This window comes from Sardina pilchardus, chromosome 9, assembly GCF_963854185.1.
Source record: "Sardina pilchardus chromosome 9, fSarPil1.1, whole genome shotgun sequence".
NCBI lineage: Eukaryota > Metazoa > Chordata > Actinopteri > Clupeiformes > Clupeidae > Sardina > Sardina pilchardus.
Genome location: NC_085002.1, coordinates 14,260,020 through 14,275,085, shown reverse-complemented (window position 1 = coordinate 14,275,085; position 15,066 = coordinate 14,260,020). Strand labels below are relative to the sequence as shown.

General features: G+C 49.4%; 1 protein-coding gene across 1 annotated transcript in view; it reads left to right on the top strand.

Moving 5' to 3' along the window:
* The window catches only part of adamts9 (ADAM metallopeptidase with thrombospondin type 1 motif, 9), a 28,171-nt gene extending 13,458 nt beyond the window's left edge, over nucleotides 1-14,713 (top strand). The window contains exons 17-28 of the mRNA XM_062544954.1: nucleotides 1,858-2,024; nucleotides 2,178-2,307; nucleotides 2,806-2,932; nucleotides 3,449-3,659; nucleotides 3,903-4,067; nucleotides 5,192-5,353; nucleotides 6,451-6,570; nucleotides 9,555-9,662; nucleotides 10,183-10,350; nucleotides 11,529-11,783; nucleotides 13,844-14,005; nucleotides 14,525-14,713. Coding sequence (XP_062400938.1) covers nucleotides 1,858-2,024; nucleotides 2,178-2,307; nucleotides 2,806-2,932; nucleotides 3,449-3,659; nucleotides 3,903-4,067; nucleotides 5,192-5,353; nucleotides 6,451-6,570; nucleotides 9,555-9,662; nucleotides 10,183-10,350; nucleotides 11,529-11,783; nucleotides 13,844-14,005; nucleotides 14,525-14,713 — 1,964 coding nt within the window. The remainder of the gene's footprint in view (nucleotides 1-1,857; nucleotides 2,025-2,177; nucleotides 2,308-2,805; nucleotides 2,933-3,448; nucleotides 3,660-3,902; nucleotides 4,068-5,191; nucleotides 5,354-6,450; nucleotides 6,571-9,554; nucleotides 9,663-10,182; nucleotides 10,351-11,528; nucleotides 11,784-13,843; nucleotides 14,006-14,524) is intronic.
* The last annotated feature ends 353 nt before the right edge of the window (nucleotides 14,714-15,066 follow it).

Below are 15,066 nucleotides of genomic sequence, written 5' to 3'. Positions count from 1 at the left end.
CGCCATCTGAGTCCAGCCTAAATGCGTCTGTGCCTTTGGTGATGCGAGGTGGAGAATGTTGGGTGTAAATCCTGATCTTTGGGAATCAGGGTCTAACCCTGCAAGACTAATGGGCCGTACTTCCTGCCTGAGGGGGGGCTGGGCTGGGACAGGGGCCATTTTGTATTGCAGTCACGTTTTTCCCAGAGCGTTGTTTACGTTTAGAGGTGCTAATGGTGTGAGCGGTGGCCTCTCTCACCGTGCAGCCGCGGTGGCGTTAGGGAAAAGGGAAGTGTGGGGTCAAAGGGCGCAACACACAGAGAAAACAAGTGGCCCTTTAATTTGGGGGAACTTTTGCATTGCTCCTGAACGGCGACAGGCCGGCTGTTGGACTTGCTGTGGTGCTGAGAGAGAGAGAGAGAAAGAGAGAGTGAATAAGAAGGGTGGTGAGAGAGAGAGAGAGATTCCATCTCAGGATGCAATGTAGAGAGAGAAAGAGAGAGAGAGAGAGAGACAGAGAGAAAGTGAGAGCAGAGAGAAGGAGCGATGGAGAGGGAGGGAGAAAGAGGGAGAGGAGAGAGAGAGAGAGAGAGAGAGAGAGAGAGAAAGAGGGAGAGGAGAGAGAAAGAGAGAGAGGGAGGGAGAAAGAGGGAGAGGAGAGAGAGAGATAGAGAGGGAGGGAGAGAGAGAGAGAGAGGGAGAGAGAAAGAGGGAGAGGAGAGAGCGGATGGGGTGGGACGGGGTGGGGTGGGGGGGTGTAGTGGTGAATGGCCCCTGTTGAAGTGTGAAGTTCACCCTCCATGCATGTTAACATGCTCGGCGATCCAGAGCACAGTCGGGCCCCACCTCAGCCCACACCACCCCAGCCTGGACGAGATCAGAGTGTGCTCTGTATGTTCCAGCTCCATAGGGCCAGGCAGCCTCAGGAGAGAGACCTGTGTGTGTGTGTGTATGTGTGTGTATTTGAGTGTGCGAGCACATGCATGTCCAGATGGGTAAGTGAGTTGATATGTGCGTGGGTGTGTGTGTATGTGTGTGTGTGCTGTGTGTTTGTGTGTGTATGTGTATGTCTGAATATGAGGGCATGCATGCATGGATGGGTGGGTGATTGAGTGAGTGTGTGTGTGTGTTTCTGTGTATGTGTGTGTATGAGAGAGAGAGAGAGAGAGAGAGAGAGAGAGAGAGAGAGAACATATTTGTCTGGGTGGGTGGATGGATGGCTGTGTGTGTCTGTCTATGTGGATGGGTGGTGGATGTCTGTGTGTGTGTGTGTATGTGTGTGTCTTAATGAGAGTGCATGCGTGCATGGAGGGTTGAGGGATTGTATAAGTGTGTGTGTGTGTGTGTGTGTGTGTGTGTGTGTGTGTGTGTTAAGGGGCTCCAGGGGAATCGGCTGGGTGAGAGGGTCATGTGGGGAAAGGGCTGGGCTCTTAAGCCACATTACTGTGACGTGTGAAATGGCGGAGAAAGTAACTCAGGAAATGAGCTACATAATCGCATTAGTGTGAATTTGTGCAGTAGACTGGCTATTGCACAGGAAGACTCAAGACTCTTCAAGGAATGCTGGATTTCTTTACCCCAATTAAGTTTATCTCCCCCACTTTATCGTCAGTACCTTTACTGTACATGAAAATGCATGAAAGTGTTTCATCGACCAGAACATTTCATACAAATCATTTGACAAATTCCCGACAGGGCGCAAAGAGACACGGCCTTATGCCGTATTAGACGAGGAAATCAAGTGCAACGACATGCACCTGCTCGGAGCTGTGGCCCTGTTTCTGTTTCTGTTTGCGCTATCACGCCCCACCACGACGGGAAGCTTAAGTGACCGCGTGCACTAATGCTGTCCGTTTTTTACACTCTCTTGTCTTTCAGCTGTTTCTGACAGTCGTGGGGAATATTTGCTCAACGGAGGGTTCGTGGTCAGCATGTTCAAAAGGGAAATCAAGCTGGGCAACGCTGTCCTTGAGTACAGTGGCTCTGACCACGTCATCGAGAGACTCAACTGCACTGACCGCATCGAGGAGGACATCATAGTCCAGGTGAGGCCAGTGAAACGACGTTCTCGTTCAGCTGACCCGCTCCCCCGTGCTTTGATGATCTATGTGTTCTATTAAGAAGGTTCTTCTTTAGAAGGTTCATTAGAACTTCCAGTGGGGGGGTTTCTATCTCAAGTTCTGCTTTGGCTTCTGCAGGTGCTTTCTGTGGGGAACCTGTTCAACCCAGACGTCAGGTATTCCTTCAACATCCCCATCGAGGACAAGCCGCAGCAGTTCTTCTGGGATGCCTACGGACAATGGCAAGAATGTAGCAGGCTTTGCCAAGGTGAGTGAGCATGCGTGTGTGTGTGTGTGTGTGTGTGTGTGTGTGTGAAGGTAAAGAGTGTTTTCCGCTGTTTGTTGTGTGAATGGGGGAGATCTGTTTTAGCCTGATCCTCTGCGGCTGGAGCTCCCCGTTCGCCGGGGCCGTCCAGAGATCAGCCGAGGACACGGCGCTGGCCGCCGGCCACCGGCCCTCTCTTAGATAGTTTACTCACAGCCGCACCAGGAGTCTGTTGCAGGGCGCTGCGCTTGGCACAGGCGCTCAATGTTTGTGAGCACTTGAAAGAAAGAAAACATTGCTTCTCTCTCTCTTTCTCTTTCTCTCTTTTCTCTCTCTCTCTCTCTCTCTCTGTCTCATAAATTCAAATTCAAAAGGAGCTTTATTAGCATGACCATAGCGTTGTACAGTATTGCCGAAGCATTTGGGTCAAATACATCAAAAGGGGGAGGGGAAGAGGGGGAAACATACAAATAAAACTCTCTCTCTCTCTCTCTCTCTCAGGGGAGCGCAAGAGGAAGATCCTGTGCAGCCGCGAGTCGGACCGCGTGGTGGTGTCCGACCAGCGGTGCCACGGCTCGGCCCGGCCCAGCGCCATCACCGAGCCCTGCAACACGGAGTGTGAACTCAGGTGAGCCGGCGCGAGGACGCGCACATCTGGCCCCGCGCAAATCAGTCACAGCTGCTGGCGCTCGCGCCCCCCGGAGAAGAATGCTCTCCTGGCCCGGGCTCTTCTCCTCCGCGGCGCAAGAACCAGCGCGAGAGGGGAAGGTTCAAGAGCTGGTGAAGTGTGGAGAGTGTGTGTGTGTGAGGTTTTGAGTTGGAGTGTGTGAGAGTGAGAGTTTTATCAAGCTTCGAGTTTTGGTTGGAGTGTGTGTGTGTGTGTGTGTGTGTACTGTGCGTGTATGTATGTGCGGGTGTGTGTGTGTGTGTGTGTGTGTGTGTGTGTGTGTGTGTGTGTGTGTGTGTGGGAGTGTATGTGCAATGTGTGTGTGTGTGAATGTAATGTGTGAGTGTGTGTGTGTGTGCCTGCGTGTGTGTGTGTGTGTGTGCCTGCGTGTGTGTGTGTGTGTGTGTGTGTGTGTGCCAGAACAGCAGTTTTCAATTTTGCTCTTTGTTGTCCTGGCTTATCCTTGTGTGGCATTAGGTGGCACATCGCACGTAAGAGCGAGTGCAATGCCCAGTGCGGCCTTGGCTACCGCACGCTGGAGATCTACTGTGCCAAGCACAGCCTCGCCGACGGCAAGACTCAGAAGGTGGACGACCGCTACTGCAGCAACCAGCGCAAGCCCGACGACAAGGAGGGTTGCCATGGAGACTGCAACCCTGGCGGCTGGGAGTACTCCCCATGGTCAGAGGTGAGACTTTTGTTGGTGTGTGTGTGTGTGTGTGTGTGTGTGTGTGTGTGTGTGTGTGTGTGTATGTGTTTGTGTGTTTGAGAGAGAAAGCAAGAGAGAGAAACTTTGGCTCAGGAAAGTTTGGAGGAATTAGTGAGCAGACTGAGCCTTGTGTAATACTGTGTGTGTGTGTGTGTGTGTGTGTGTGTGTGTGTGTGTGTGTGTGTGTGTGCGTGTGTGTGTGTGTGTGTGTGTGTCCAACAGTGCTCCAAAAGCTGTGGAGGGGGCACCCGTCGGCGGGGGGCGGTGTGCGGGAAGGCAGCAGAGGTCGGCGGGGACGAGAGCAAATGCAACCAGAGGGACAAGCTCACCGTCCAGCCCTGCAATGAGTTTCAGTGCCCGCAGTGGAAGACCGGCGACTGGTCAGAGGTATAGGGCCCCTCCGCGTCCCCCCTCGCTCTCTCCTCCTCTGTCTCCAGCTCTCTATCTCTCCTGCTCTTTCCATCTCTCCTTCAGTTTCTCTCTCCACCTCCTTCTCTTCCTCTCTCTCTTTCTATTTCTCTACCTCTCTCTCCTGCTCTTTCCATCTCTCCTTCACTTTCTCTCTCTACCTCCTTCTCTTCCTCTCTATCTTTATTTCTCTATCTCACTCTCCTGCTCTTTCCATCTCTCCTTCACTTTCTCGCTCTACCTCCTTCTCTTCCTCTCTCTCTTTCTATTTCTCTATCTCTATCTCTCTCCTGCTCTCTCCATCTCTCCTTTACTTTCTCTCTCTACCTCCTTCTCTTCCTCTCTCTCTATTTCTCTATCTCTCCTCCCCTCTCTCTCTCTTTCTCTTTACATCTCTCCTTCACATTCTCCCTCTCTCTACCTCCATCTCTTCCTCTCTCTCTTTCTCTCTCTCTCTCTCTCTTGCTCTATACATATCTCCTTTACTTTCTCTCTCTACCTCCATCTCTCTCTCTCTCTCTCTCTCTCTCTCTCTCTCTCTGTTTCTCCCTGCGCTGACAGAGAGTGGCTGTTTCTGTGGAATGCCTGCTTGACCTGCACGCTGTTTACACAACCAAGGTACTCTGACCTTTCGGGGGGAAAATTACCACCTATGTTAATGGCCTGTGAAATGGGCTGGATGTGAAATCGCAGCCTCACCCCACACACCCCACTAAAAAAAGGCAGGCAGTAGCTCTCCCTTGATAAGAGCCAATGTTGTGTAATTGAATTTCATCAAAATGCCATTTGGCCGAGATGCTAAGTTTGTGCTTTGCTGTGTTCTGTGCAAGCGTCACGGATAGAGGAGCAGCAAGAATGGGTAATTGTTTCACAATATTCCTTTGTGAAGGCGCTTATACTTAGCACACATAGTGGAGGTTCAAGTATGTTGCAATTCATTGACTTTCCCCTGTTTGTGTGTGTGTTTGTGTGTGTGTGTGTGTGTGTGTGTGTGTGTGTGTGTGTGCATGTACTGAATGTGTGTGTGTGTGTGTGTGTGTGTGTGTGCATGTACTGAATGTGTGTGTGTGTGTGTGTGTGTGTGCATGTGTGTGCGTTCATAGTGTTTAGTAACCTGCGGAAAAGGATACAAGCACCGGCAGACCTGGTGTCAGTTCGGAGAGGACCGACTGGACGACCGGTTCTGCGACTCGTCTAAGCCGGAGTCGGTGCAGACGTGCCTGCAGCAGGAGTGTGCCTCGTGGCAGGTCGGATCCTGGGGACAGGTAGGCCAAGGACCGCACCTCTGCCACAGCATGCACACGTTTTTAATGGCTCTCATCTAAAAGGACTTTCATGTTCACCGTCCATTTAAAATGCAACCTAATTTGGCAACTTGCACATGTGCAACGTGTATATCCAAACATACCTTAAGACATGTAGACATGAAGACATGCAGGATATAGACTTTTTTACCTGTCTATGTACAAGTAAATAGTTCTGCTGAAATGTATAGAAAACAGCAATATAGCATTTACCTTTTTACATGTTGTACATATAAGCTACTGTATAACGTTTAGCTTTTCACATGTTGTACATATAGGCTACTGTAATATAGCATTTAGATTTTTACATGTTGTACATATAGTAGGTTACTGTTATAGCATTTCGCTTTTTACATGTTGTACATATAGGCTACTGTTATATAGCATTCGGCTTTTTGCAAGTAGTTCTGTAGGGATTTCCTGAATAATTAGACAGTTGTTGGCAAATTGAACATCAACTCTACAGAGTGCCTTGTGTTTACGCACTCTTTTCAAGAGCTGTTTATCTCTCGTGGGAAAGCAGATGCATTAGATTCCATTAGTGTTGCATCCAAACATTTGAAGCAGCATTGAGGTCAAGACTTAAACTAAAATGTGAATTCATAACGCCAGGTGTGTGGTCCAACTTCGCCACCATAAGTCCAAAAGTGTGACACAGATTACGCATCGCCTATACGTTGGGAATTGGCAACTCTGTTAAACGTGTATTTGAAGGCATTCAATGAGGCATGGGCAGAAATGGTGGCCCCACAGATTTGACCTCTTTTCGGTCAGTTCAGTGGAGGTATGGGAAAGAAATTGGAAGAAAAACGTTACTGAAAATAAATTGGATGAATTACATGTGCCTGGGTCTTTCAAGGATAGAGTTATCTTTTGGCCTGGATTTGTGCCGCTAAGGCTTTCAGTCAGGAGCCAGATATCGTATATTAATACGAGCTATTTTACGAGGATGCGTGCGTTTTGTTAAGAGCTTGCCGGGGCTTTGTTCCAACCTCTTCCATCTTCTCTCCCTCTCCCTCCCCCTCTCCTCTCCTTCGTCCACTATCCCACACATGCAGTGCTCCACCACGTGTGGACCAGGCTATCAGATGAGGGCGGTGAAGTGCGTGGTGGGGTCGTACGGGTCTGTCATGGACGACACGGAATGTAACGCAGCCACCAGGCCCACGGACACTCAGGTAAGATGACCGTTCCTCTCTCTCTCTCTTTCTCTCTCTCTCTCTCGCTCTCTCTCTCTCTCTCTCTCTCTCTCTCTCTCTCTCTCTCTCAGTCGGCCGAGATGTGAGCGCGCGCTCATGATCGAGGCAGGGTGACTTTAAGAAATACCTGGGAGGAGACGGCTTGTGTAAAGTGGAGAGCAGATAAGGGGGCCGAAGCTGCCAAGGAGAGAATGGCTGCAATTTTCAGCAAAGTAAAACTTCCTGTGTTTAGCCGATACAGCGCTTTGATGTGAGCAAAGGGAGACTACCGTACGTAGCCAAAGGACCGTGAGGGAGCAGACAGATTAGCGAAGTCATTGAAGAACCATTCACAATCCTTAGATACAGAGAGAGAGAGAGAGAGAGAGAGAGAAAGAGAGAGGGAGGTAGAGAGAGGGAGAACGTAAAGGAGAGATAGAAAGAGTTGGAGGTATGAAAGAAGAGAAAGATAGACAGGGGGAGAGAGACATACATGTACTGTATATATATATATATATATATAGAGAGAGAGAGAGAGAGAGAGAGAGAGAGAGAGAGAGAGTTAGGGAAAGAGTGAGAGTGAGAGAGTGAGGGAGAGAATGAGAGGGAGAGCGAGTGAGAGAGAGAGAGAGAGAGAGAGAGAGAAGGGAGACTCCTGTGCACAGGTACAGGCCGGTCTGCTGTGCTCTGCGCTGTGGTGCCTCACGGCAGGAAGGAAGTCTTGCGTCCGGGCCGCTCTCCACCTGGACACAATAAGGCCCTGTAGTCTGGTCAAGGGAGGCCCCCGTGTGCTGCTCACATCAGGCCCCCAGACGGAGGCACATTGCTGGCATTGTCCCCCCCCCCCCCACAACTCACCCTCACACCCTTCACTACCAACATCCCACCCCACCCCACTCCACCCTACCTCCAGCCTCCCGCGGAGCGCCCCAAGAGTGAGGGGCCATCCTCGGCAGGGGGCGCGCGGACGGAGGCCCTGGGGCGAGCAGAGGGGTGGGGGGGTTAGTGATGGGGGCTGGGACGCTCACAGTGGTTCTGAGTACACGTGGATCCAGGCATACCATAGACAGGACTAAAGAGCCAGGGCTGGTGAACTACGCAGATAGAACGCACAGTCGCGGGATGTGTTGGAGCTCACAGTTCACTTAACGCTTGTTTGAGTCGACCAGCCCGTCACCGGTCAGTGGCTCTCCGTTACGCGTGTGTTAGGTGTCCATGATGCTCGGACCCTCCTCTCCTTTCTTTATTAGTCAGGGTTTTGGATGCAGGAGCCTGTAACTGCCACTGCTAAAGCGAGCCATTACTGCTTATGTGGCTCGTTTAAGCCACCCCCTCCTAAACACACACACACACACACACACACACACACACACACATGTGCACACATACATTTACCTCTCCCTCTCTCTCTCTCACACACACGCACACACACTCACTCACACATGCACACACACACACACACACACACACACACACACACACACACACACACACACACACACACACACACACGGCTTTACAGCCCTACTACATTTTCATGAGCCCGAGGGTGGGAATGGGCCGAGCTGCGTTTTCCCGAACGCGTCCAGAGCGCTGCAATAACAAGGCGCGGGGGCCCAGGAGCGCGGCTGGGCGCGGGGCATTCGGGCGGGCGGGCGGGTGCAGCCGGCCACAGGGAGGCCCCCCGCTCTCAATCCCCCCGACTCAGCCGCCAGGCCCACTGACCCTGAACAAGTCACTTCACCTCTGTGTGATTCCAGCCGGTCATCCGTGAAGCGCGGGGCGGGGACCAGCCGAGTCGGCCGAGTCGAGCGAGGAAGGCCGTACCCCCTGCCCTCCTGCCCTCACGCCCGCCCGCCGGTCGACCGGCCCTACGGCCGTACGGGAGCCCGGGAGTCCAGATGGGGGCACAGAACGGAGTTTTCACGTTTAGCGCTGAACCCCGTCAGGCTTCACCTGACCCCCAGTGAGACGGAGAGAAAACAGGAGGGAAAGAGAGGTGGAAAAGAAGGAAGGGTAGAAAGAACAGAGGAAGTTTGAGGAGGTGTGGAAAAGAATGTGCTCATGAACTGAGGTCTAGTTCTACTTTGACTTGGTCACTCTGAGTACAGATCTCAACAAGCCCTGTCCAATTGCAAACTATCTCATCCAAAAGACGCACCGGATCATTGGTCTGATTGGTTGAAGGACTGATCAAGCATACGGTGTCATTTGAACGGTGCACATTGATCACGCCTCTCATGCAGTAGAAATAAAGTGCAGACTCCCCAGACTAATGTTCAATCTTAAAAGACTGAGCTTAGTATGGTGATAGCCAGACTACCCTGTCTGAGCATTCTCTCCCTCTGTATCCCTCTCTCTCTCTCTGTCTCTCTTTCTTGCTTTCTCCCACTCTTCCTCTTCTCTCTCTTTCTCGCCTTCTCCCGTCTGTTTTTGAGAGGAGTTTTACGACGTACTTTATGGCTGTTGTGCGGCAGCATGATGCCTGATTCCTCCCACTGCCAGGGTCCTATTTGTTTCCACTCAGAGGGTGAATCTGGAATGTGTAGCGCACTTCAGACCTACCAAACTGATTTCAACAGCCCTCACACCCCCATTCCCTCACTCACACACACACACACACACACACACACACACACACACACACACACACACAGTGCCTCCCTGGCAGGGCCTAGGGGATGCTGGACACGGGTTGCCCGCTGAAGGAGGAGTGTTGGCCTGTGCCAGGGGTTACCCTGGAGACGTGTACCACAGGGTTCCTGACTGATGTGCTTTTTTTTCTCTTCCTCTCTCTCTGTCCCTCTCTCCCTCTATCTTTTTTCTTTACCTCCTTTGGTTTGCCTTTATCTGCTGTTTCCCCATATCCTTATTTATCTATCCTTGGCATTCACTGTCTTGTCTTCTTTTATCTCAATCCCTCTCCTCCCTCTCCTTCTCTCTTTCTCTCTCTCTCTCTACGTCTCTGTCTCTTTACACTCCAGGATTGTGAGCTAGCTCTGTGCCCAGTTGCCCATCCTGTGTCACCGGACACCAAATTGCCTTCTCATCCCGGTCACAAAACCCAGTGGAGATTTGGATCGTGGACACAGGTAGATCACACACACACACATCCCACCACGCATGGTCATTAGTGTTGGAATACAGCCAGACTCAGCACAGTTCTAGGACATATTATACGGTGGAGATCACACTGGAAATAAAGAAGGGGAAGCAGTTACAGTAAGCATAACACATAATGCTCAGACCATAATCATTTAAAAGAAGTCCTATCTGGTTCCTAAGTTACACAAATAGTCTATGTTCTGTTGCCTGAACACATGATAGCTTGATGAGCCTCGTAGGGCGTTTTGAAAGTTGAACCAAGTTCAACGCTCATGATGTTTGGTGCAAGGGTAACTGCTGCTGAACCATAGCAAACAGTAGGAAATGCGCTGCTTTCTGCTGGACAGTGTGATTCCCACCTATATATGCTGCTGGGGTGTGGAAAGATGTGTCAGTTTAGGTCATGCAAAGCAAAGTGTTGATTTTTTAGTCTTGCATTTATTCCTGTCGAAAAGTGAAATGTTTATTCGCACCAAAAAACGGCCATTGTTCTTTCTACGATTACAGTGCAGCGCCTCCTGTGGCAAAGGAACTCGGATGCGGTATGTGAGTTGCCGTGACAACCAGGGAGGAGTGGCCGAGGAGTCTGCCTGCGCTCACCTTCCCAGGCCGACGGCGCGGGAAGTCTGCCAGGTGGTGGCATGTGGCCAGTGGAAGGTTCTGGAGTGGACTCCGGTGAGTGTGCGCTGGAAATGTGTGCCGTGAACTTGAAGGGCATTGTTTGTTAATGGCTTTTGAGGAATTGTGAAGTATGCATCTACTTGATTGTAGAATTGCTTCATCACACACACACACAAACACACACACACACACACACACACATACCACATTTGTTTTATTTGCCATTGCAGTATGTGCTCTCAACAGCTCATTTGATGAAATCTTAGGCTTCAAAAAACCACAGCTAGTTTCCTTCATTTCCTCACTGTATCCCCCCTCCGCCCACCCACCCCACCCAGCCACAGATCACCCCCCACCCATCGGAGCTCCATTAGCGTTTCATTAGCTGGTTTATTTAGCTTGGGTCTCTCTGGTACTCAGCCCCAGTGTTAAATGGCCATCCTCTTTGTCATCAGGCGCCTCTCGGGGGCGCGAGGAGCTGATAGGAATGGATGGGGGCCGCTGGTTGTGGTGGGGGAGGTTGAGGTGGTGGTGTGTGTGTGTGTGTGTGTGTGTGTGTGTGTGTATGTGTGTGTGTGTGAGAGGGCCAGGCCTTGTTTACAGCTGTTTCTCATCAGCTTGAGAGGAGCAGCGATACTCCCTCCCAGCCCACAGTTATCAGGGCCCGTACGAAAGAGCGAGCGAAAGAGCGAGTGAACGAGCGAGTGAGTGAGCGAGTGAGTGAGTGAGTGAGCGAGTGGATGAGTGCACCGCGGTGGGAGGGTTTCTGATTATTTACTGTATGCCAGAGTAACTCGTTGAACCCGAGGAAGGAAGCCATTTATTGTGAGGCCACATAGTTTAATACAGACAGCAATTGGCTTGGAGCACTATCACTGGCTGCCTAACACAGACATAGGAAGTCAGGTCAGCTCTGTAGGAGTCACTTCATGACACAGCATCTGGTGTCAAATGCCTAAGGATGGCAACTTACATTTTATGGGACAAAGTCACAATACATTTGTTTTATTAATAATTGTTCACTCAGCTTTTCCGTAAAATGTTGAATTGCTGAACTGCTTTTGTGTGCATGTATTTGCATTTGCATGTATTTGCAAGTTTCTAGTTGATGTCGTTTGAAAGTAGTCCTGTGTGGTAACATGCTTATGTATGTATGGTGTGTTGTGTGTGTGTGTGTGTGTGTGTGTGTGTGTGTGTGTGTGTGTGTCTGTTTTGCGTGCTTCTATTTGCAGTGCTCGGTGTCCTGCGGCCAGGGCAAAGCAACCCGCCAGGTGGTGTGCGTGAACTTCAGCGACCAGGTGGTGGATGTGAGCGAGTGTGACCCAGACGACCGTCCAGCCCGCGAGCAAGAGTGCGCCATGCCCCAGTGCCCCTCCAGGCCCACTGACCACGGCTCCTTCCCCCCCATCCCCAAGAGCGTGCCGCCGGCTGGGGGCAGCGACAGCAGGAGAGGCCGCAACCAGTGGAGAACTGGTCCTTGGGGAGCGGTGAGTGTCTCCTCGGCCAAGTCTAAGTAAACGCTTGTAATTGCGCCTTTTAAGCGCAGACCATTTGTTTTAAATGACCTCTTTTAATCACAATTATTCCATTCAGACGGCCTCTGTGTAGGTTTCCTTAGCGTTGGAGTTTTAGCATGCGAGAACAATTGACTGTGGTCTGAAGGGTTTTGTCTGTGCATAATTGAAATGCTTAGATTAAGAAAAAAAAAGCACAATGAAAAGTACTTGGTGCTATTTTTGGTGGTCCGCTGTCCCACTCTGCCTTTTGTCTGCCTGATTAGTGAAGGATGTTCTTAAATTAGCCTCGTCGTTTGGTCAGAGAGCAGTGGTGCAGCCGTAGTGTCCGGCATCAGAACGGTCTGAGGACACGAAGACCCAGGGTTGAGTCCAGCTTTAGGTCATCCCTCACTCCGACTCCGCATCACTTCCCCACCAGCTTCCTGTCCTATCTATCATATCACAATAAAGCCCAGAGAGGACCAAAAATAAAGAACAAATGGCAGTGCGTCCATCCAGTTTCCTTCAACGTAGTGGAAATTGACTGTCTTTTTTATCAGCGACTAACTTCTGAGAGTTATTTATAAGCGTATCTATTGGTGGATCAAGGCTGTCCCACTGACGAACGTATTCTCTTTTTGGCTGTGACCAAGATAGATTCAACAAGGTCGTTGTCTTATAAACAATGGCTACAAGGACAAACAGTGACGTCACAATGCCAGAAACTAATTTTCACCATCTGTGAACTACAGCAGACCCTGTTTTAATAGTTCAGTACTTTAATTAACATTAATGCTAAGATATGATAGTGTATTAATCCATTTTAGGCTACAATGATGTAAAGTATGTCAAGATGTATAACGGGTATTAGTCATGTGCAGGAAGGTAACCACATGTAGGAAGTCGCTAGCAGAGACCATGTTTAACCCAAAAGGGAAATCCTGAGATCAAACCTTGTTATTTATGATGGTTTTGAAGTTGTACAGAAAGTTACAGTAGACATTTACTATTGAAAGTCTGAGGGAATAAATTGCACACATTGTATGTAATGTGACAAATTACTTAGTTTGTGTCCAGTGTCACAAACCTAATGTATTCCCATACAAGTTGTACAAGTTGGCCACAGACTCTAGTGACAACACAGTGACTTTCACACAAGACTCGGTATCTTAAAGGGATAATCCGGAGTGAAATGCACTTTAGATCAATTTTTCGGACTATTGGGAGTACATACGTTGAGTTGACACCAAAATCATGTCATTCGGATGTATTTTGAGAAAGTTCGAGCTCACCGTTTTTAGCCAAAACTCGTTAGCCTGGAGGTGACTCGGGCATGTCATTTCGCCGCTACAAAACGCTATTTTTATACCTCTTCTACTGTTCCAAACAACACTACACTTACGTGGTAGTGAGTAGAGGGTCCCTAAAGCCAAACCGAAGTATCCCCACGTCTTTATGTGGTCGGATAGAGAGTCCAGAATGAATTTAATCGAGTCAGTACCTTTCCGGAAATGTCGCTGTTGCAGCTAGCAACGTTTTCACAACACTTTACTAACATTTCCGGAAAGGTACGGACTCGATTAAATTCATTCTGGACTCTCTATCCGACCACATAAAGACGTGCTGATACTTCGGTTTGGCTTTAGGGAACCTCTACTCACTACCACGTAAGTGTAGTGTTGTTTGGAACAGTAGAAGAGGTATAAAAATAGCGTTTTGTAGCGGCGAAAGGACACGCCCCGGTCATTTCCAGGCTAACGAGTTTTGGCTAAAAACGGTGAGCGCGAACTTTCTCAAAATACATCCGAATGACATGATTTTGGTGTCAACTCAACGTATGTACTCCCAATAGTCCGAAAAATTGATCTAAAGTGCATTTCACTCCGGATTATCCCTTTAAGTCACATGCGAAGAGATAACCATTCAGTGGCATAGCCAAAGCAAACCTTGTCTTTGACTCTAATAAACATACAGCTTGATTGATGTGTGGGTCTGATGCCCGTTGTTTTTGAGCGTCTCACTGACCTGACGTGTCCCCCTCTTGAACCCAGTGCTCCAGCACGTGTGCGGGAGGCTTCCAGAGGCGCGTGGTGGTGTGCCAGGATGAGAACGGCTACACGGCCAACAACTGTGATGAGAGCTCCCAGCCCAACGAGCAGCGCTCCTGCGAATCTGGACCCTGCCCGCAGTGGGTCTATGGCAACTGGGGAGAGGTGAGCGGAAGTCTACTAATGATGGTTTATCTATAGTTATTGTGAAGGTCAACACTGCGGTTTGGTCGAACTTATGGTCGATGAGAATACTTGACTGATATGATTATGTTATTCGAGATCCCTGAACCTGACCATTACTCCTGTAAATCTGAGAATTGAGGTCATCTGCATTGTTGAATGGTTACCATAGCATTTTAGCAACAAGTCGTTCGTCAGTGATGGCGGTGATTGCTCCTGGTTTTATTTAACTTCATACACTTTAAGCTTTCTTAAGATTGTTTCCAGAGTTTTGGTAGCATCAAAGGGATACTGTGGGTGGTTCATATCTTATGTCATGGTGTTGATTTCGGGAATGTTGTGGTAACGGTGTTCCTTTGCGTGCCTGTGCTAGCACTAGGACGGCTAAACGTGGTGCCTTGCATGCATAGTGATGGGGACGGTGCACAGGACACTTCCTGTCCCGAGAGAAAGCCCCAGGTGCTCACCCCTTGCATTCTGTGTTCCTCCTCTCGTCCACAGTGTACGAAGTCCTGTGGCGGCGGGATAAAAACACGGCTGGTCGCATGTCAGCGGCCCAACGGGGAGCGCTTTAACGATCTGAGCTGTGAAATTCTTGACAAACCGCCCGACCGAGAGCAGTGCAATACTCAGTCGTGCCCGTCTAGCCCTCACTGGAGCGCAGATCCATGGAGCTCGGTACGCTCATAAAATATTTGATTTTTTTTTTTTTTAACATGTTCATGGAGTTTGGGTTTTTTTCCTCGTTACATGTATAGCTTGAAAGACAAGACCAAGACAAAAAGCCAAGCAAACAAAATAAGATGGGTTGCGATTTTAATCAAATACTGTTCCTGCAACCCCAAGTGCCATGACTGTTTATCACACAACAGACAATTGTGAATTGTATTTATTTTGCACTTAAGGAAACAGATTTTACCAGATATACAAAAAATATCACAAATGTCACAAAATATCCTGGTACATACTACCTGCGTGTGACCATAACCAACCTTTTTGTCTTAGTTCATGTACTAATGAAGGATCATCATAGGATCTTTCAG